This window comes from Aptenodytes patagonicus, chromosome 13 (genome assembly GCF_965638725.1).
Source record: "Aptenodytes patagonicus chromosome 13, bAptPat1.pri.cur, whole genome shotgun sequence".
NCBI lineage: Eukaryota > Metazoa > Chordata > Aves > Sphenisciformes > Spheniscidae > Aptenodytes > Aptenodytes patagonicus.
In genome coordinates, this window is record NC_134961.1 from 14,738,404 (window position 1) to 14,760,900 (window position 22,497).

The 22,497-nt window shown below is 39.5% G+C and overlaps 1 protein-coding gene across 3 annotated transcripts in view; it reads left to right on the forward strand.

The window, feature by feature from the left end:
- The window catches only part of MYH11 (myosin heavy chain 11), a 64,379-nt gene that overhangs the window by 24,065 nt on the left and 17,817 nt on the right, over positions 1–22,497 (forward strand). For 2 of the 3 annotated variants that reach the window (XM_076351206.1, XM_076351208.1), the window contains exons 5-21: positions 4,640–4,742; positions 6,471–6,491; positions 8,920–9,012; positions 9,964–10,027; positions 12,166–12,264; positions 13,302–13,445; positions 16,160–16,255; positions 16,641–16,759; positions 16,928–17,080; positions 17,556–17,729; positions 17,930–18,103; positions 18,589–18,703; positions 19,653–19,846; positions 20,016–20,137; positions 20,251–20,320; positions 20,465–20,625; positions 21,482–21,590. In XM_076351206.1, the coding sequence (XP_076207321.1) occupies positions 4,640–4,742; positions 6,471–6,491; positions 8,920–9,012; positions 9,964–10,027; positions 12,166–12,264; positions 13,302–13,445; positions 16,160–16,255; positions 16,641–16,759; positions 16,928–17,080; positions 17,556–17,729; positions 17,930–18,103; positions 18,589–18,703; positions 19,653–19,846; positions 20,016–20,137; positions 20,251–20,320; positions 20,465–20,625; positions 21,482–21,590 (2,011 nt within the window). The remainder of the gene's footprint in view (positions 1–4,639; positions 4,743–6,470; positions 6,492–8,919; positions 9,013–9,963; positions 10,028–12,165; positions 12,265–13,301; positions 13,446–16,159; positions 16,256–16,640; positions 16,760–16,927; positions 17,081–17,555; positions 17,730–17,929; positions 18,104–18,588; positions 18,704–19,652; positions 19,847–20,015; positions 20,138–20,250; positions 20,321–20,464; positions 20,626–21,481; positions 21,591–22,497) is intronic. The other variant, XM_076351207.1, reaches the window with a different exon arrangement.

The window sequence follows — 22,497 nt, forward strand, 5'->3', positions numbered from 1 at the left end:
TACTCAGAGACCTGAGCAACCCTGGTGCATCAGCAACTAAGTGTGAATTGGACTAAGCAATGGCCAGTGAACAGGCTTGTGACTTTTCAAGCTTCTTCCAATTTCAGTAAAGGCAACAGCCCTCAAAGGAGGCTTCTGGCCTTTAAGCTGTTCAATTTCTACAGATACAAGTGGATCCTACTGGAGTTTTCAAAAGGTTTTTTACTAAAAATTCCGCAGGTGCTTATTTGCATAGCTAAGCACATGAATGTTTTAAAGGTCTCCCCTTAAACCTGTCTGATCTTGGGGTTATCATATTTTAGCCACTTTCTGAAAAGAGTGGGTAGAATATTGTTTTCTAGAAAGTAGATGTGGCTAAAAGAGCTGTGCACAAGCTTCAGTTAAACAAGAAACCACCTTGAATGAGAAAACAGCCTGACCAAAATGCAGAATGTTTGGGGTAATGTGAAGACTGTGAAAACAAATGCCTGTTAAACATTTTATAATCAAATAGTTTCTCATTACCTTTTACTTTTTTTCATACATGCATTCAGTTTGAACAGCTTCTATCAAAACATATGGTAGCAGGGTGCTATTTCCACTTGATTCGATGCAGTAACAGACAAAATACTGGGTGAGGCAGTGACCATCCTGCCCTTTTCCCCCTCCTCCCCGCGTTCTTTTTGGGCAAACTCTCCAGAGCCTCACCTGGCCACGGGACCTCAGCCCGCTTTCTCCCCTGACATGTGTCAAGAAGCAGAGTAATCCAGAACATCCTCCAAACTGCAAAGTCCCGTTAGTCAAAAGACTCCTCCACGAGAGAGCTAAACTCTGTTCTTTCCCAGCTCACTAAATCTCAAAGGCTGGAGCTGGCAAGCGTTGCTGCCTGGCCCTTCTCCCACACAGATATCTTGTGTAGCTTTAGACCCGGGGTGGAGCTTGGTGCTGAACCAGCTCAGTCTCTTTTGGGAATTTTTTATAAGTAAACTAGTAGGATCAGTGGGCTGGCTTCTGAGCCGGGTCTCTAGGGGGGTACAGCTGGTCTAGGACAAAGATTTTCATTATCTTTGCACATCTCATACTGCAGGATGAAGCCTGCCAAGCCCTAATGTGATTTAGAGCACCTCATTGACTGCTCTGTGCACAGAGGCTTCCCGCAGTGCCAGCATAGCCAGATTAAGAGATGTGTGAACGGTCAATTTTTGTGGTTCGTTGCTTACCGAAACAAATGCTGAAAATAAATTCTGCTGTTACTTTTTAGATGTTTCCAAAAGTGGAATTAAGCTAAGTCTTATATCATAATATTATTATAGAAAGCTTTCAAATTTTCAACAAAAAAAAACCCCACCTTTTAAACTGATTTTTCCCAGTTATACCCAAACGTACAAGAGTCCTAGCTACACCACAGGCTCACCCCACAACAGTGGGGCAAACTTGCTAGTCTCACCTTGTCCTAATTTGGAAACCTATTCTAACTGGGATAATTTTCATTTAAGGTGAAGGTAATGGAGTCACAAAGGATTTAGTAGCTCATGTGGTACAAAAACTCTATTATAGCTGAGTTCTATATATGTGAGCTTATGTGCTTTAGATCCTGTACTGAGTTCCTAAAGCAATGCCTGGCAAGAAATGAGGGAAGAATAAATTTAAACTATGCCACACAACGTGAGAGTGGTGTTTTTAACAGAGCAAGCCTGTAAGCCTAGTGGACCCTTTTGCTCTGGGAAAGCCAAGGAGTTTCTTAGGAGGAAAACATGTATGGGAAGTAGATTAAGTACTGCTGTTGGGCTAATAAGAACTGTGCAGCAGGACCTGCTTTTGATCTATTTTTTTGTGTTGCTCATCTCAGCTGGGTGCAAAGAACAGCACTGGCAGTAAATGCGTTGCCTCTCTGTATGGCAGGCAACAGGAATGATTTGAGATGCTTCAATTAAACAAATGATCAGTCTACTCCCAAAAGATCGTGATTAGGACAATGGTAACAGCATTTATATGGTGAAGTCCCACTTTGGAACATAATTTAGGGGTAAAGACTGAGGAAAACAGGCACTCAGAAGAGAGGAGCAGAGTTCCTGGGAGGAACCCTGTTGTGTACGGTCCATGCCAAAACCGCTGAAAGATGCTTGCAAGAAAAAGACCCATCTTTAAAAATTCAGTCACTGAGCTCAAAAGAGCATGTAGATTTTAAAACAGGTGGCATTTCTCATACCACCTCACAATGAAAGTTGTTTCTGCCACCCCAGAAATGGTGGTACTTCAAGGCAGATGCAGAGAAAAAAAACAGCATGACCAATTCTGTTGCAGCTCAGTAGTTCTAGGAATGTCATCCACCTGTGAAGCAAACTAAGAGATTCACATGCTCTCCTCCTCCTGGGTCTTCTCCCTTGTAAGCTTCTTGATGTTCAGAGGCATTGAACCTGATCTAGCCGTTCCTCCGCATTAGTTAGTTTTCAAACACGTGGTATTTTATCACTGAGATGAAATCTAGACGTTGTCATACAGCTGTGATGTATCCTTCAGAGTTTGAGGGCTACTAATGTTGTTTAATGGATTCTTGTTTGTCATACCTGTCTATTGTCATGGGCACTTAAAAACGATCTGATGTGTTGAAAAATTAGATGTATTCATCAGCTATGGACATTATTCTTCATTACTTAATGACTTTAGAGGTATTTTTCCTACTTGTACCTGTCGAGATCCTGTCAGTTTTCCATTTCATGTTGAAACATTTTCATTTCCTGTTGAAGAACTTTTTATTGTCCACTTCAAAAGGAAGTTAAAGCCTCAAAGTCTATCTGCAGAAAATAGGAAAACCCTCATCCTGTGCAAGAGCAAAGAGTTAAGGATGAAAGCACAGAACAAAATGTTAAGTAACTTAAGCATTACAGTATGGTAGGATAATTACAAGTAAAATGATGCCATATATGGTAATATTCACAGGGATTCAGGGGAAAGCCAAATGATGGGCACTGTTGCCCTGGGAGAAAGGAAATGCAACTCATGTAGTGATGAACTACAAATAACCTTTAATAACATGCAATAGTTCAAAGCCCGGGGTTTGTTTGAAGAAATGTTGGGGGGGGTTATTTTTTTTCCAAAGAAACAAAGTTGTAAGGTAGATTTATCTGAAAACTTTGTATGCATATGTCTTCAAATTGGTGTGCTTGGTTTGGAATTGTTCCCAGGACACTTAATTTTTATCAATAAAACATGGAAACGTTTTAGCACTGAAGCCCAGGCAGAGACAAATCCAACCTCTAAACTGTGCAAATTAACCCAGGTCTTGTGAAAAGGAACATATTCATCTCAATTATTTCTGGTTAAAACTCTAAAAGCCAGAAGAAACACTTCTCATCATGTCATACCTCAGGCAGGAATTGTTTCTGGTTTCCTAAGGTTTACATCAATGTCAGCCCATCTTGAAAGTTCTGCCCAGCACTTACTCATATTTTTTACGTCCATTTATCACTGGTCCCTTGGTAGGGAAAATTAACTCCTGTATTTCCTAATTAGGAAAAGAAGCAGAACTGCAATGGATCCAGCTAAATAGTTTCAGCTTCAAAAGAGTTGACAAATATCCATGGGATTTTTGAATGTATTGTTCTTTTTATTTTTAAATCCATTTTAGTTTAAATCCAAAGACAAAGAGGTCCAACTTACATTTAGACTGTTGCCCTCCTCACAGCACTAGTTGATACAGTTGAAAGAACTATTTATTACATCCACACCCACTTTAATGCCCTTTTTGATTGCTGAGACAGGACAGTATAAAAACATTTTCGTCTATATAATCATCAGAGCCAAAGGTATCTAGAAGACTTGAGACAATGTAATGTGGCACTCAGAGAGGGAAAAGTAGGCTGGAAATGTTCTTCTGAGAAAAGACTGTGTAAATCTGGCCCTCGTACCTGTGCTTTGAAAACCAGTATTTTACTTTGAGAAAGGGCTTAAGAGTTGTAAGTAAACTTAACCCTGGAAGTCCTCCGGGAGGTGAAAAGTTACCACTGCCCTCCTGCTACCCAAGGGACTCTGCACGGAGCACAGCCAGGGTGCCCATTCTGCTGGTCAGACACCTCCCCACACAAGATGTCCCTTACTATCCGGTTAGCAGGGACACCTCAGGCAGTCCCAGCTCTGGTCTCGCTGAATTCAAGGAGCGTTTGAACATGGAGTTCAGATGAGGCAGGATCACTCGCTTATTCTCCAGCACTGATACAAGCTGTTAGTCTACTTTAATGCCAGAGTTTCAGAAGAGAAATCTATTTTATTACTGCTGATGTTTTTTCTTACTGCTGTACCATACCATAGTTAATGTATTTGTTGGTCTTAAAACACAAGCAGACTCCCTGCCAGCTCCACTTCTCATAAATGTTCAGATGCTGCCAAAGCAAGATGAACTGCCATTCAAAAATGCATCATGTTTTAGAATTGCCTTAAATGGCCCAATATCCAGTCAAAATACTAACAGGACAGAGATATAGCTCTGATAATGCGTTCTTTGCATGCTGAAGTCAGGTGGATTCGGAGAGGTCGTGTTCTGGGGTAAATGCTAACTGAGCCAGGCAGTTTCCAGTCCTGTTTTTATACACTAAATACATCACATGGCAGAAGGAGCCCACTAGTTACCTACCTTCTTTTGTGTTACTTTCTTTCCCCTCAGAGGTGAATCTGGTGCTGGCAAGACAGAAAATACCAAAAAGGTCATTCAGTACCTGGCTGTTGTTGCTTCATCACATAAGGGCAAAAAGGACACCACCATCACTGTAAGTGAGCTCTTCCGTATTCAACTCGTCTTCAAGCCTGTTAGGACTGTACTGAGCTGACTGTGCTAACAGCAAGTCAACATCTGTGGCTTGCCAAAGAGTCGACATATTAAGAGTACATAATTACATCACAGCTCTATGTTTATGGAAAAAAAAAACTTTTGACACCCCCTTAGGCATCAAATCAGAATGTACTTCGCTAGAAGAGAAATATTCATAGCTTTCCATATGCATAGCACCTATTTATATCCTAGCATGAAGCCCTTGAAGTCTGCAGGGGCTTGGATCCTTATTTTGCCCTTGGCCCCTGGCAACTATGAAGTTTGGGAAAGCCTTTAACGAACACATTTTCCAACTGCATCACAAAAATGTATACCAGCATTTAAACTTCCAAAGTTTTGATTGGCTTTGTTAGCAAGCAAGTTTTCTTACTAACTAGCAAAGAGTCCCAGTATAAAACTTCTCTTTTCTTTTTACTCCTCTGTCAGAGACAACAATTTTGACAGGCCCAATTTTTTTAAAAGTATTTTGTTCCTTCCAAAATTTGTAATAGTCTTGCCTTAGTGACTAAAGTTCATTTCCTTGCTCTGAACCATAATATGAGCTTATACCTGCCCAGTTCCCGGAGATCATTAGCATGGCTGAGGCTCTCAACTGTCTTTGTTGTTTTCAGTGATAACAACTCCAGGTCCTACGTCATTTCCAGCCGTTTGAATGTTGCTACATTTTTTTGCAGAAGTTTGAGTAATTCACTTTTATGACAAAACAGGCTTAATTCAGGAAGACATTTCAGTGTGTCCCATGCAAGACTGGGTCCAAAATAAGTAATTAGTAGGGCAGTGGGAAATGAAGTAAAAATCTCATGACCACACCTGTGCTGGCTCTTGGAGCTGCCCTTGCCTACCCTGTATGCCGGCAGACAGAGGACCCCAGAGTGCAGCCTGGCCTCTTCCACCATAAATAATTGTTGTTTATGTACAGCAGATTCTGCTTTGGGGCAGGGGAGGGAGTAGATGTCCCTTTGGGTAGTATTTTCTAGAAATCTGCGATTAAATTTAGTGGAAAGAGTCCAAGACTAAAGGCATCATTTTCCTTTGTTGAATGTTTACGCAAAAAACTTATTTCTTCCTACTGGGTCCCTGCTCAGTGAGTGGCTGGGGGAAATGAACTTGTGGTTTCAAGGCCATTCCTAACGGGCATGTAACTGCAGTTGCTGCTGACCTCTTTGATCCTGAGACGTGAGTCTCAGGATCAAACTGGCCCTGAGACAGACCTGAAGGCAAATATCCACCAGATGGGAGCTGAGAGAAAGTCTAAGTTGTTCTATAACATGCTGACAAATAGTAATTCAGTGACCGGGACTACTGACGCTGCAATTTCAGTCATTAAAAAATAACGAATAACAAAATGCCTCAGTTGCACCAGAGAAGAACTGGGGATTTACCATAAAAATATCTGTCCTTGTCTGGTCCTGGGAGACTAACCTGGGACTGGATCCAAATCCCATCCCTTTGCTTCAGGGTTTTTTTTCCTTCAGTTAAAATACTCTATATATGTTAATGGTATTTGTACTCTTGGTATGTCTGCAATAGATTGTTTGTATTTGTATTCCTGGTTTATTTGCATGGAAACTGTGTATTGGTTATTTTAATACAGGAAAAACAATAAAAATGTCTGTGTAATGGAAATGATACTGACACTTGTTTTATACCACGTTATTCAATACAGCAAGGTCCATCTTTTTCTTACGTGAGTAACTTAGACTCTTTGATGTGTGTTTAAGGCACTGAGTGTAGATCTGCATGCTATTGTTGCACCTCGAAAATTTAAGAGAGATTTTGTTGAAATATATTGTATGATATGATAAAAAGCAACAATAGCGCCAAATGCTCTCACAAATCAACCCTAACTGTGTCAGGCTCCATGGTAAAGAATGAGGTCTGACACAGGCAGGGTCATCTTTCAAATATCACTCTCTTCTATATGTGTGTGTTCAAATTGCCATAGTTTGAATGAAATGTCCCACGATCCTGAAAGAGCCACTCAGCCTGAAATTGAGCAATGTGATTTCTGAATGAAAATACCCAAATGCTTTCTGTGCTTCAGGTTGAACTTTTTAGGACTGTTGTGAAATAATTCCTAAACCTCACGGTGTTTGATTGCTTTGGTTGGCTGCATGCTTTCCATTTGATATTGCTTTCAATTTTACATTTTCATGTAACTGTTGAGAATTGTTCACATCCACAAAAGTTAGCATGTTCTTAGCTTGCTGCTATGATGTGTAACAGAGCAATTCCCACTGCAGCGTGTGTCTGCAGGTGTGTTTGTTAGGGCAGTTTCTTACAGGCCCTCCTAGGCCCTCCTGTACTGTGGTGTGCCATACCAGCATACCAATGCTTTGGGAATACAGGCAGGTTTGCTGGCATACTCTTTCTGTTTCTGTGGCAGGCAAATGGGATTTTTTTTTTTAATGGGGTCTTTTTTCCCCCCATTCTGACTGCTGCCTCTCAGACTTTGGCTATGACAAAGGGCAATGTGTTGCCCCTTAGTTAATTTAGTACTTCATTTGACAAGCTCTCTGCAAAAAAACTAATTCATTGCTGGCATAGGCAACTCACTGGAGTTCAGTGGACTTACAGCTGCATAAAATGCTAGTAATTTGGAGCCACAGTTTTATACTCCGAGTTTATGGCATAGTTCAGTTCTCACTAGAAGCAGGTGGTATCTGTCTCAGTTTAGCCTTAGACAAGGCTCTATTTTAGTTGTCAACATCTGATTTCAGCAACACCCTATGCTTATAGCGGAGTTTTTAAGTCTACAGAGTGCAACTGGAAAGAGTTGCTCAGTACAGAGAAACTTCACGGACTTTTCGGAATTCATGACTTATTCTAGGACTCCTGTATTAGCTTGTTTGGAAATCTTCCTTCCCTCTTCCTTCAACTATTAGGTAGTAAGTTTGGGGGGATTTTTGGTGGGGTTTTTCTTTTCTTTTTTTCAAAATGCAGTCTTGATACATGCCTTAGCTCTTGAAAGATCTATGCTCTCAGGAAGGTGCTCATTCTCTCGTCTCGTGACCACGCAGATAAGTTTAGCCATTTGCTAACAATCTGTTGCTTTTTACTGATATTTTTGAGACAGTTCTCATCGTTGCCACATAAGTTACAAGACATTCAGGAATGGCAGAAAAAGGTTACCAGTTTTGCACATTAATTGGGAAGCACTTTCATTTTCCAAATTATTTCCCCTAGATTCAACCTAAATATTGCCTTATTTTCTAATTAAAATTATTTAAATTATATCCTATTATCTATCAAGGACTTTTTCCTTTTCAGGGTGAGTTATTTGAAATAATGCATGTTATTGCAGAGTAGTACTCAAAGAATAGGATGAAAAGAAGCAAACGTGAAAGTGAGTGACCTCATAGGATAGAGCTGAATGAAAAGTTCAAAAAAGCTGTATTCATAAGCAAAGGATTTTTTCAACTTCATTGATTTGTTTAGAAATAGGAGTATTAAATGCATGCTTGTTTCATTGCATGATTTGTTTCATTAGCAATTACCAATCACAATTAACAATATAATATGAAGTTTGTGTGTTTGCATGAGAATTCATTATCCTAGTTTGAAATAAATCAATGCATTTCCATATTTAACCTAAATAGCCTTGCATGGATCATTATTAATAGACTTGATGAAATCTGCTTTGTAGCTTTGTGCTGCATTACATTAAAATGATTCTCGGCAAGTTATTCTAATTACATTGTCATTTGCTAGCAAAGGATTTCAATAAACTAACTTGAAAAAGTCATGCTAGAGGTTCCTTTAAGAATATCCCTTCTAAAAATCATATTAAACTGGAAAAAAAAATATATTTGACATTGAATGACCCTTTTTTTTTAAGAAAGGCCAGTCATGATGCTAAACAGATTAATAGACTTTGATCTGTCACAGGCAACAGGGCTGGAAAAGGGTCGTGTATACAGGATAGCAGTCAACTGCACAAATATATAAACACAAAGATTAACAGAGAATGAAAACAAATCCACATGAAGTGCAGTATTCAGCAAAAAAAAGTTAGAGGCTTAAATTGTCTTTCACATTTTTCTCCAGTGAACATACGTTGGTTTAAATTAAGTAATTGTGAAGTTTAGGGTTAACTGTGTCTGAATGAATTTTAGGGTGAGCTGGAAAAACAGCTTCTACAGGCAAACCCTATTCTTGAAGCTTTTGGAAATGCCAAAACAGTGAAGAATGACAACTCCTCCAGATTCGTAAGTAGGAGAAATCCAGTTGGGTCTACGTAGGGGGGAGGTACAGCATCTTTTAAAACACAACGTGTTTTAAAACATGATGAGAGTGGCCCTCATCAGTGCTTCTCTCTAAAGAGCGTCTTAAAATGAATCCCTTAAAAACAGTATAGAATTCCTCTCTGAAATAGGAATTTGGCCTTATAGAAAATTAAAGATCAAGCCCAAACTTGACAATACCATTGTCGTCTCACAATTTAGCAGTCTATGTGTGGCCTTCCAGAGTCAGTTCCTGCTCCAGGACATATCCACCTTCAGAATATTTGCAAACAAAATCTATACTTTCTTTTCCTTTGCACCATATGAGATATATGTTGAGCATATATCTTATAAGGTGTGACTGTTATTTAGCAAGAGAGGTTAATATATTAAATTAAAAACTACTGGAGAGAAAGAAAAAACAGTCATACGGATTCAAGTTAGAATGATGTGAGCTGAGGGCTGTCACTATTTGATGACACTTTTTCCTGGGAGTGCTGGCAAACGCTTGTTTTCCCTGCAGACCCTCCTCTCCCACCTCTGCTCTCTCCCTGCAAAGTTCAGGGATCCACGCAGATGAACCTTAGCTGAGGGAGTTATGCAGATCCAATGCTATTCCCTCATTGAACTTGTGGAAATCAAAGTAGAAAATAGATGTTGTCATATCCCCAGCTTCCAAAGCCTGGTCCAGTAGGGAGGACTCCTTTCCCTCTAAGTGCCTGAACGAAATGTGGGGGCAAATCTCTGCAGAGGGAATATCAGAGAAGTTCACTTCCTTTCAGGCTTTTCCACGGGTTGCCCCAGCAGGAGGGAATCAAGCATGTTATTGTTAAGAGGACGATGTACATGTCTTATTAAACAGGCTAAATACTAATGTTGGAAAACCTGGCATAACCTGAAAGAACAGCCCAATCTAGATCTTCTTTTCATTCACAGGGCAAATTCATCCGCATCAACTTTGATGTGACAGGCTACATTGTCGGAGCAAACATAGAGACTTGTATCCTTTTCAGTGAGCTGCACTGGAAGCTAACTAGGGTGAGCAGAAGGAAGTAAGATAAACAAGCTCCACTGCATGTCTAAGAAAGGCAAATATTGCTGAGGCTGGTATAAACAAAGATGGAGGGAAGTGGCTCCATTTATGCTGATACCAGCTTTTCAGTTTGTCTTACTCTCATGTTTACATTTTCAGGTCTGTTTTCTCAGCTATAGGAAAGTGTGCTATTCCCCATATACAGCTTCAGAAAATGGAAGCACCATACCTACGGCAACGGCAGGGGTTTTTAAAAGCAGAGTCCCAATAATAAGATAATGGGAAAAGATTGTTTTGTGATTAAGATTGCATGTGATATTGAGAGCTATGCGGTCGTTTTGTTTCGTATCAGTGTGATCCTGCATGGGTCACTCCAGTTCCCAGTGGTCTACATTTCCAGCTGCATAAAAAGTTTTGAAACTTTACTGTTTCTTACTGGTGCTGTGACAGGCACTTTGAAAAAACACTGAATGCTTGGTATTACCACTACAGTTTACCCAGAAACTTGGAAAGTGCTTCCCAGTTTTCAAGTCCAGGTTTGGCACTTTGTCCTGGTCCTGACCATATGTTGGGATGAAGTCCAGATGCTCAGTACGGTCTCACCCTCAGCCCTGTGCACCCTGCTTTCTGTAAGAGAAGGGTCCTCAGCCTTGGAGACTGAATGATCAAGCCTGTGGCTGCACGTCCCCTGCTGTTTAGGTATAGCAAAGGTCATATATGTTGTACTGGGATAGAGGCATTCCAAGAAAAAGCATTGAGAATAACCTGTTAAGGGAGAAGTCTATATGATACTTAGTATGATAGCTTTCTAGTTCATGTCTGGGAGATTGAAGGGTCATTTTAATAAAAGTAATATACCTTTCCCTTCCACCCCTCTAAAGACTTTATATTAATAAAGACAAAAGAGACAGGAAAAGCCAAAGAAGCTGGTGCAGCCAAAAGAGCTGTCTAAGGGTCCTTACAGTTCCTCTCCCTTTGTCAAACCAAGGGACAATTTATCCTGGAATTGACTTGATCTCTGCATATTTTGTTAAACTGCCATGCTCAGAAATTACATGTTCTGGAAACTCACTCAACTGAAGTGAAGCAAATATTTTGCCAGTGCTGATGCCCCAGATAGCATCAAGTGCTAGATATCTCCAGAGCACTTGTCTGCTCTGGATGCTAAATACTGCCCTGCTGTTTCAAATGACTCACCCAGAGCAGTGAGCTATATAGCAATAACCTCAATGTATATTTTCAGGAAGAAAGTACAGACATATCAGAGAAATTCAGCTCAGCCTGACTTTGCTTGCCAAGTACTGTTGCCTCTTCCCTTGGTTATGTTTATGAGACAGCGTGTTTTAATGAACAAATTAATATGTAGCTAGATTCCTCAGTGCTGCTTCTCTATGCTCAGATGAGCATAGAGAAAGAGCTGCTTGCTCCAATAAATGAGAAAGAAAGATGCAGCTATGAAGAAGGACCATATCTCTTGGGTGTAGCATCAAACAACAAACAGTTTATCTTTCTGCTTTTATTTTGACAAGTGATCTTTAGAAAAAATCAGGTTTTAATTTTTTTGGTCTTAACTGAAGTTTTATCTATAGCACTATAGCTTTAAAAAAGTGAATCACTGACTGATACTGAAATACTTACACTATTGCCAACTTCATTTTTAGTAGTTTAGAGTCACAAAAATGGACCATAAATAAAATTTGCTTTTATTGCTTTTATACCTACAATACTGGCCTCAAGAGCTTTTGTCTAGCAGCCCCACCTTATGTTGAAAAGATTATATTGGTACCTCATTTTAAAAGTGGTTTGAATTATATTGTGAATACTATTTTTATATATTTGATTTCAGAAGCATTTATGTCTATCGTAGTGCTTATTACCATGATTACCAGCATTTACCATACAATAAGAGGTAGGAAATTGATCTACTCATTGTGGTGAGAATGTTACCAATACGAGAGCTCCTGCCACAGAATTAGACGCATGTTCATGGTAGACAAGCTCGTGGCAATATTTCAGCAATGCTATTGATGGTTCTGAGGCTGATGGCACAATTAAGGGAGGACTGAAATATGTTACTGATTTTTTTTAACACACTTGACAAACAGATTTGCTTGAAAAATCCCGTGCTATTCGTCAGGCTAAAGATGAGCGAACGTTTCATATCTTTTACTATTTGATTGCTGGAGCTTCTGAACAAATGAGAAGTAAGTTACTTGCTAATGATTCTTAGATCTCATTGAACAGTCAGCAATGGCTTACTTAAGTAATTTATCTTAACTTCTTTAATTGTATGTCATTCAATCCTTTCTATAATGAACAAATCTTTAGCTATAGAAAATAATTCTCTCAGGTGAATTATAAGAAAGCTTCAATTTATGTCCACCTGTTTGAGCCAGGTTGTTTGCAGTTTACAGGATGTTTCAATTTACAGGACATGTAAACCCATTCAGATCCCATCTTGAATGATATCGAGAAGATGAATAGGGAAGAATTACTCATTTTTTACATGAAAGAAATTGGGGTTCCCAATAAAAATATTGGCTTGTGGTTTTAAATTAAGAGAATGTCTTTCCCACAGCACATTATTGCACTGTGAAACCCATAGCTTCAGAACGTTGAGAAGGTGAAAAGTGTAAGTGGATCCAAAAAAAAAGGATTAGACATGGAACATTAGATATTGGAACATCATATATGGTTCAAATATGACATCTTTCCCTAAATCACTGGTTGCCAAAGAATGTATAAAGCAATGGATAACTCTGTATTTTCCCTGGTTTTTACACTCCTTACCTAAGAATCTGTTGTTGGCCACAGTATAGGGCTGAAGGGTCTTTTGGTCTGGCCCACTATGGTTGTTACCTGGTTCCATTCTTAGTATTACCTGATATGAATCCCCACAGGGAGAGGTGTAATTCTGAGTAGGTTACACATGGTGTTAAATGAAAGACTTTTGGGAAGAATGGCTCTGATTTGAGTCCATAGGGTGCAAAATTCCACTGAGGGGCAGAGACATTCCCCAGTTACTAATGAAAACTGGAAACTTAACATAATCAAGCTTGCTAAATGAAGAGTTATTCTGAAAATATTTGTGCACCATGAAACCCTAAACTCCTCATACAAGCAGAGTCTTCCTTTGGTGAAAACACTGGTTTTTTTGGGAGAGATGTTCATTGGGAGAATTCATGAACCAAGAGCATTAAATTGATGCACTTAAGTAAAGCTTGTCTTCGTTGCTTTTTAGGTGATCTGTTGCTGGAAGGCTTCAGCAATTATACCTTTCTGTCTAATGGCCACGTGCCTATTCCTGCTCAACAAGATGATGAGATGTTCCAGGAGACCTTGGAAGCCATGACAATTATGGGCTTTACTGAGGAGGAACAGATAGGTGAGAATTGTTAGCAAGATTGTATTCAAGGTATACATCTGCAAGTGACACTATATAGAGATGCAAATGCACAGAGGTTAATTCTGTCCAGAATAATCACTTTGAAAATATACGTATGAAGTAAGATTCTACATTCATATAAGAAAATTAAGATTATTTAGATTTTATGTCCATGTTTCTTTGGAGAAGTGCGATCTTGCATGAACCACCAACTGGAGGATTCTAAATGTACCCATGTTATTTAAACTCTTGCCCTCTTGTTTCCTCTGTGTAAAACTATTACCAACCGTTACCTAGCTACTGTTTCTAAGAAGTGCACTGTGAATTAGTGCCCATAGATTTCCCTCCTTCTCAGGAAGTATTAGATCAATTAAACCATAGATGTCTCATGGAAAGAGAATGAAGGTTCTCTCATAAGGCGAAACTTCTCAAGCACAGATTTGTTTCTACCTGACCTTAAGAATAATATGGGAATTTAGTTCTGCATGATCAGGAGACACAAGATCAAGGCAGGATCTAAACACAGGATCAAGATCACATAACACAAGCAGCATGGTCAGAGCCAGTAACAACAAGCAACCGAACTGGTGGCAGTACAGTGCCTGAAGACAACATAAACCAGCAGCAGGAATCTGGGGGGAGGATAGCAGGGGCTGAGAACAGACTGGCAGTAAAGACACTGAAACTGCTGTCATAGATCCATGACACAAAATACTACAGCCTCCTTGGAATCATTGCCACCTTTGTATTAAACAGGGCGATGCTTCAGGAAGTCTTGTGAGTATTAGGGTGACTGTTCTTGACTTGCAAGGAGATCTAATTGCGATCTACTGCTTTTAGGTTGTTGTTAGAAAAGTTCTACTTAAAAAAAATTACTACAGTGGCCTACCTTTTCCCATTGCTGCAGAGGGTACCGGTGGGAGCAGCTGAAGCCAATAATGAAAACTTTTTGCAAAGCACCTCCTTCAAACATTTAAGCTGGCAGCACTTGCTGGAAACACAGTGAAAAAAATATTGAAGAATCACCACCTATATTGGAAAATAGAGTACATATCATCAAAGAGAAATTATCTCTGTGATGCACAGAACACGTGGTGATGCACAGGGCAGCTCTATAGAGTAATTTAAACACAAATCAAATAAAATAATTGTCACAATATTTTGCTGTCCGTCTGAATGAAGAATTGCAAGGCTTTTTCTTAGAAGTTCCAGAGACCTGCTTGTAGGAGGAACATGGCATGCGCTCCTGACCCATTTGAATTCCACAGCATCGGTGCAGTTGTCAGCATGCAAAAGTACTATAACGTGGTGTTTTGAAAGGTAATTCGTGTTTATGAAAGGGAAGATTTCTCACTAGAAGAAGTCCATACATACCCAGAACAGACTACTGAATTCAAGCCAGCTCTAACAACAGTAATGACCATTTAAAGCCATTTTTTCAGAATTTTCCAACAACTAGCATGAAAAAGTTGCAAAATATTCTGATTTAATTTTGAAAGAAATGGAACAGGCTCAAATAGCTCATATTTGTATTCACTGATTCAGAAAAAAGAGAAATAAAAACAAAGAGCATGAACCAACAACTAAACTATCTTGAAAATGTGGGCCTGCCAGGGACATCTATCTGCACAGCTTTTACCTCTCACTGTTCCTAGGAGTGTGCAGGGCTTCAGCTGATGCATGCCAGTGTGCATTGCCCACGGATGCAAATTGCCATGCCCCAAGTGACACCTGGTGGCAGAAACAGCGTCACCCCATCACTTGAGCCTTGGACCAGCTGTGGCAGCCAGGAGCAGAGCTCCGTCACATCCCGCCCCTGCATCAGTGACTGAGGGATGCTGAGAAAAAAAATGTCTTGCCTTGCAAGACAGCAATGCAAATCCCAGCCTTGGTAAATTCAGATGATGTGACTGATGAAAACTGGTTCATTCTCCTGCCAGGGCATGTGTATTGGTGTTGACAGCAGCATTCTCCATTACAACAGGAGTCGTTGTATTACTGTCTGAACGCCTTTGATTTCATGCTCTAAAGTGTAAGCCCATTAGACAGTATTCTTCTCCTGTGTAAGCTTACCAAATAAACAAATAGAACTCCCTAGATTCATACAATCTCATCTATAACATATCAGTAGATTTTACTACCTGAAGTTAGGCGACATCACATTTATATATATTTTAGTAATGAAATATTAATCAATTACTTTTCTGTACTTTGACATTAATCCTTCAAAGATTTGTATAAATTTGATTTTAATTGCACAACTAAATATCCACATGTTCCTGCATAACTGGGGCTTCAGAAGTGCCACACATTTTTGAAGCTGCTGGTAATCCATAGATTTTTTTTTTAATTTATTTTAAAGACAGAGATACAGATTGTCAAGTGAGTGAGCAGGGAAGATGCTACAAGCCACTGTGAGTAGGAGATGAATTCCTGAGACCTGGGGGTCTGCCTGGGGAGCCAGCACAACTTAGCTTGGATGTGCTGGTGTTCCCAGACTGGCCTGTTTAGTCCACTGCACAGATTGTTGAGATGCTGCTCAACCAGCTCCCAAACTCCTGCAGTTTATGGCACAGTCTTTTAAAGCAAACGTAGCTCTTTCCATAGAGGTACAGACTACCATAGGCAATAGAATGAATCTTTATTATTGCAGAGAATAGAGCTTTCAAAATGTGTCCATTCTGTCCCTCATTTATATTATCTTTCTCTTACAGCTATACTGAGGGTTGTTTCATCTGTCCTACAACTGGGTAATATTGTCTTCAAGAAGGAGAGAAACACTGATCAAGCTTCTATGCCAGACAATACTGGTATGATTTGCCACTTAAAAAAAATCAGTTAACATTAAAAAATTAATAAAATAGCAGCTGAATAAGCACTCTTCATCAGTATTTTTTATTTAATTGTTATTCCATATATACTTCACAGGCTTTAAAAGATATACCATACTTAAAATCAGCTCAATTATCATTACTTTTTCTAGTAATCTTGAATCCATAAATTGATGAACAGTGAATTTGCTGCTTGGATCATGAATAATACTTTTATGGCAAGTGGCATCTCTTGTATGTACAATAGAGGAGCTTTTAAGATAGATAAATAACTTCACATGCTTGCTGAGCTGCTCATATTCACAGTTACTGACTGGCTAAGAGCAAATTCAATCTGAAATAAAATATCTCTCTTTTATTCTAGCTGCACAAAAAGTGTGTCACCTGATGGGGATTAATGTGACGGATTTCACAAGATCTATTCTAACCCCAAGGATCAAAGTAGGACGAGATGTTGTTCAGAAAGCTCAGACCAAAGAGCAGGTATCTACTTGCAGTCTGCTCAGCTCTCCTGAAACTATTCTCCTTTCTTCTTTTTTTCTTATACCTTGTCTAAAGGGAAATGTCAGTTTTCTGTCTCATTATCTCTACAGAAATTAGCAGCTAATTGGGTTTCTTCTTTCACTTACAATTTTCTCTTCTTTTTTTCAGGCGGACTTTGCCATAGAGGCTTTGGCCAAGGCACAATTTGAACGTCTTTTCCGTTGGATTCTAGCTCGCGTAAACAAAGCTCTTGATAAAACAAAAAGACAAGGCGCTTCCTTCTTGGGGATCCTTGATATTGCTGGATTTGAGATTTTTGAAGTATGTACTGTGCGACACAAGTTGGCTAAACTCCTTATTATCATGCAATGGTTTGGTTATAAGATGACAAAAATCTAAGTTCAGAGCCACAAAAACAATTTGGTTCTTTCAAGCTGGCTAGCAGCCTGTGGCCAACATGAACCACAGGCCTGTTACACCCGGCTGCTTGCCTTTCCCTTGGGCAGGGAGGGCTAGGGGCTGGCAGCATACTCCTGCTGGGCTTCTGCAGGGCTCAGGGTTTAGAGCCAGGGTCTGCTTTCTGTGGTTTATTGAACAGGTCCCAGTACAAAGATTTACCACTTGAGAACTTACTGTAAATTTTCAAGACCTTATATTAGAAAAATATGGATCCTTATATTTGAATTATTGCAATATGTAAAAAGAAATAGAAGATAGCAATTTTCATCTTGTCATTTAAGTTCCCTCTTGAAGGTCTCTTTCTAACATTAGAAATTCACTTTTTTCCTCTTCACAGATCAATTCCTTTGAGCAGCTGTGCATCAATTACACTAATGAGAAACTTCAGCAGCTTTTCAACCACACAATGTTTATATTGGAGCAAGAGGAATACCAGCGAGAGGGCATTGAATGGAATTTCATTGACTTTGGCCTTGACCTGCAACCTTGCATTGAGCTGATTGAAAGACCAGTAAGATTACATCTCTATAAGTGGGATACTACATAGGTTGCATCAGGGTCAGTTATATATCAGTACAATAAGAGAGCCATTTAAGGCATTTCAGATCCTTTGTTGCCTGGGAGGATTTGTAACATAAGGGATAAAAAAGGTGGTGCTCTTTCTTTGTCTCTGCCTGTGACGATACTGACCTGATATTGCTCACGTTGCAGACCAACCCTCCAGGTGTCCTGGCTCTGCTGGATGAAGAGTGCTGGTTCCCCAAAGCTACTGACACATCCTTTGTGGAGAAACTATGTCAAGAACAAGGCAACCATCCCAAATTCCAGAAGCCCAAGCAACTCAAGGATAAAACTGAGTTCTGTATAATGCACTACGCAGGAAAGGTACTGGACAGAGTGAGCTATTTTGACTTAGGGAACTTTGATTCTTTGATGCCCAGGTGCTAAAAAAGAAACAATCCGGTAGTTGCACTGATAAGGGACAGCTTTCATTGTATAATGTATATATTAAGTGTTTCAATTACATAACATGAAATAAGATTTGCAAAATGTTCATGGTTGTGCTAAGCTCACATGAAAACAAAAATAACCAGCACCGGGGTTCCTGAAAATCCAAGTAATTCGGATTCCTTTCTAGCAAGCAGATTTTTTAAAGGCAGGGCAAGTGCCCTGCCATGGATATGTCTGCAAAAAGCTTCTTAGATGCTAGTACATGTAAGAATAAACACTCAACTGAGCTCTCAACCATAGAAAGCTTTTCACATTATTATTATTTGTATGATTTTGTGTTAATACAGTGCCCTGTGTTCTTGGACACTCCAGATATCTTTATCAAGAACAGATTTTTGATGTAGCACTGTTTCCTGCAGGTTACCTACAATGCAACTTCCTGGCTAACAAAGAACATGGATCCGCTAAATGACAATGTGACTTCTCTGCTGAACCAGTCTTCAGACAAATTGGTAGCAGACCTTTGGAAAGACGGTATGAATTGCAACTCTAAATCAGTAACGTGGTTTAAAGGGAGAAGCTTCTACTAGAACTTTTAGACAGCCATCCCTTGCTGGCAGGACACAAGTGTCAAAATGATAAGCATAGAAGAGACTGAACTAAGAAACAAGAATAATGTGTTCTAAAGACATATTTATGGAAAGCATCATTAGATAGTTTTAAGCACTATCAAAAAATTTCCTTAGTTAATATTATTCAGCAACAGAATAAAAATTATTCATTACACTGTTATAACACTGCTGAATATGTGATATTGCAGACCTCATTTAATACAAGTTATTGTTGGGTTTTATGACTGACTGACTTACCTTACACACTCCTCTCCCAGAAGTCCTGCACAGTTCTCTCCAGCGATGTATGATCTCAACTAAACTCCCTCAGAAGAATGTCTGTATGCATATAAAACATTTTGTTTTTAAAAAGTTTATATGGCTCTGTAACACATATACTACAGTATAAATATTTAATATATGGACATAAATGTGCATGCAAACACCAGCAAGGTGGCTCTGAATTATCAAATAACTGAAGGAGATTATTAGCTAGACTTTGAGAACCACTGGGTAACACATGGGAGTCAAGAGATGTTGTTGTTCCTGGTTCTGACACCAACCTACCAATCAGATATTTTGCAGAAGGACTGTCTTTTTAAAGCAAACATAAAATAAAATATATTCTGTGTATTCAGTCGCTCCATTCTGTCAATAGTTAACAAAGAAAGATCCTCATTTTCATGTTTGCCAGAAGTAGACTATTTACCCAGAAGGCTCTTCTAGTATTTTTGTTAGTACGCTTCTACTGCATCAAAAATATATTGGTTCTCTTTGGGAAGTTGCAGTTTAACAATGCCAGCGATAGGTGTAATGTGAGATGAGGACAGTTTGTATAAGCAATTCCATTCATACTTTCTCTTATATTTCAGTGGACCGTATAGTTGGGCTAGACCAGATGGCCAAGATGACTGAAAGCTCACTCCCTAGTGCTTCAAAAACCAAGAAAGGCATGTTCCGTACTGTTGGACAACTCTATAAGGAGCAGCTGACCAAACTGATGACCACCTTAAGGAATACCAGTCCCAACTTTGTCCGCTGTATCATTCCAAATCATGAAAAAAGGGTAAATTTCAAATGCTCAGTTTTCAGACTCTTGGCACATTATCCATGTTGAGCTGCTCACTGTACCAGCACATCGCAGAGCTGAATGATGTCTTCAAACATAGAGATGTGGCCAGTAGCATTTTTGTAAATTTCTACTGCGGTAAAAATACTTTCTGTTCCCTTTTCAGGCTGGCAAACTTGATGCCCATTTAGTGCTGGAGCAGTTGCGCTGCAATGGTGTCTTGGAAGGTATTCGTATCTGCCGGCAGGGATTCCCTAACAGGATTGTCTTCCAGGAGTTCCGTCAGCGGTAGGAATCCCTCACTTCGTCCTAACTCTGGGTTTAATAGTGGTGTAATACGTTTGTCTGTACAAAATAATCTGATGTGTTTCAACCTCCCTAACATCAACGTCTTTTGGCAGATATGAAATTCTTGCTGCAAGTGCTATTCCTAAAGGATTCATGGATGGGAAGCAGGCTTGCATACTGATGGTGAGGAAAGCATTTTTGATCCTATTGATAATCAGGTCTATACTTCTTATATAAAAGCTGTTGAGAGCGAACAGAAATGGGAAGTAATTTTTAATACCCTAAACCTCAGCATTGGAGTTAACAAATATCCCTGTTTTTCTCCAGATCAAAGCATTAGAACTTGATCCCAACTTGTACAGAATTGGACAGAGTAAAATCTTCTTCAGAACTGGCGTTCTGGCTCACCTGGAAGAAGAGAGAGACCTGAAGATCACAGATGTTATTATCGCCTTCCAGGCTCAGTGCCGAGGCTACCTAGCAAGAAAGTAAGAATACGTACTAACAAAAAGAATGTCTTCTGCAGCAGAGTATCTACGGTAGCCTTTAGTTTTCTGTACAACAAACTGAAGATATTAAGACATTTTATTATTGCCTATTATTTGTCTTGCATTAGAACTTGTGTCCAATAAAGGACTTACTTCCTGCCTAGAAGAGGCTTATTAGTATAATTACAGGGAAGCAATTACATTGTGAGGCTACTTACACCCTCTGTACAGTAAGCTCTCTGAGGCAGTGACCCATCATTTAAACATGTGTTTGTGCAAGTGGGAGAAGGAGCATCCTAGCCTATGACTGGAGTTTTATGCACTATTACAAGTAGCAGCACCATTGGCATTTGCAAAACATAAAATAATTTCTTGCACATCTTGGGCATGAAGCACTGATCGTCTAGCATGATCTCAGTTAATGTACATCACAAAACCATTAACAATAATGCCCTTTTTCTGCATACTGCCAAGGCTTTCAAATTGCCGAGCAAAGAAATGTAAATATAATAGGTTTCAAGAATGATGATCAATGCAAGTTCTGAGTGCCTGTGTACTCTGGAAAGGTGTTCACATCCAGAACTAGATCTATACTTTGTGGTTTGGACCTACCTATGGAGTGCAAACAGCTAAAAAACAGAAGACTAAATAAAATACCAGAAAGCTAAACAATTATCACCTTTCCTCAAGAAAGCACAGGCACTGTTTAAGTGACAAAAGAATTTGTGCCAGACTTCTCAAACCCTGTGGCTAATCAGCAGGCTCTCATGCCAGAGTTTCTTTGCTTAATGTGTGTATCTTGCAGACACCTTGTATTCTCAGGCTGAACCAATTTGCTTTATGTTTTTAATGGCAGAGCCTTTGCCAAGAGACAGCAACAGCTGACTGCAATGAAGGTTATCCAAAGAAATTGTGCTGCTTACCTGAAGCTGAGGAACTGGCAATGGTGGAGACTGTTCACTAAAGTGAGTGACTGCTATCGGTGAATCTCACCTCAGCTTTCCAAAAGAAATTAAATGCACAAGATACCGAGGCATATCATGTCAGGCACACTCCTTATTCCAAAGTCCATTGCAGCTGATGGCAAGAGCCTCATAGCTTCACAAAATTTTGGGTTAGAGATACTCTGGATAGTTACATAATGCCATTAACATTAAAGTTAGTTCTAGCTTGAGAATAAAACAAACTAGTTAGGCAGAGATTCATAAAAGATTTTGTATGTTTGGGGACTTTTTAATTGCCAAAAATGAAATAGTTTCACAGGGGTATATAATGAGAAGACAGAGTAAAACTGAATTTTGTGAACATGCAGAGTTACGTATCTATGGGGGACTCAGCAGCTCAGGAGTTCCCTAACTGGGACACTAAACATCTTCCTGCTGGACACTCAAGCAAATCAAGTCTATTTGATAGAATATTGAAGTCTATTGAAGAGGCCTGGCTTTTTTTTCAATAGCCTTCAGTTTGGATTCAGAAAACTGTTCCTACTTGCATTGATAGCAACCTCCTCTGCAACCAGAAACAGGCAGTAACACACACCTGCGTGTGCACATTGCCTTTCTGTACAGAAGATGTAGCTTTTGTACATTATCAATGGATGAAAACAGGCTTGAAGCCATTCAAAAAAGTGACACTATTGGAGGCAGAGGTGCGCACAAGGCTCCAAGAATTAACACAGAGATGGCCAAAAGCAACACTGCTGAGGCTTGCTGGTTTAAAGATGCCTACATCGAGCTTGGCTGGACAGTATTTGTCCACTACCTGAGCAACAACAGACAGTGCTACCATTAGTGCCAGTCAGCCTGGCACCTTTAAGTACCATGCTCAGTAACATAAATACTGACAGGAAACATTCTTTAAAAAACTTTTTAT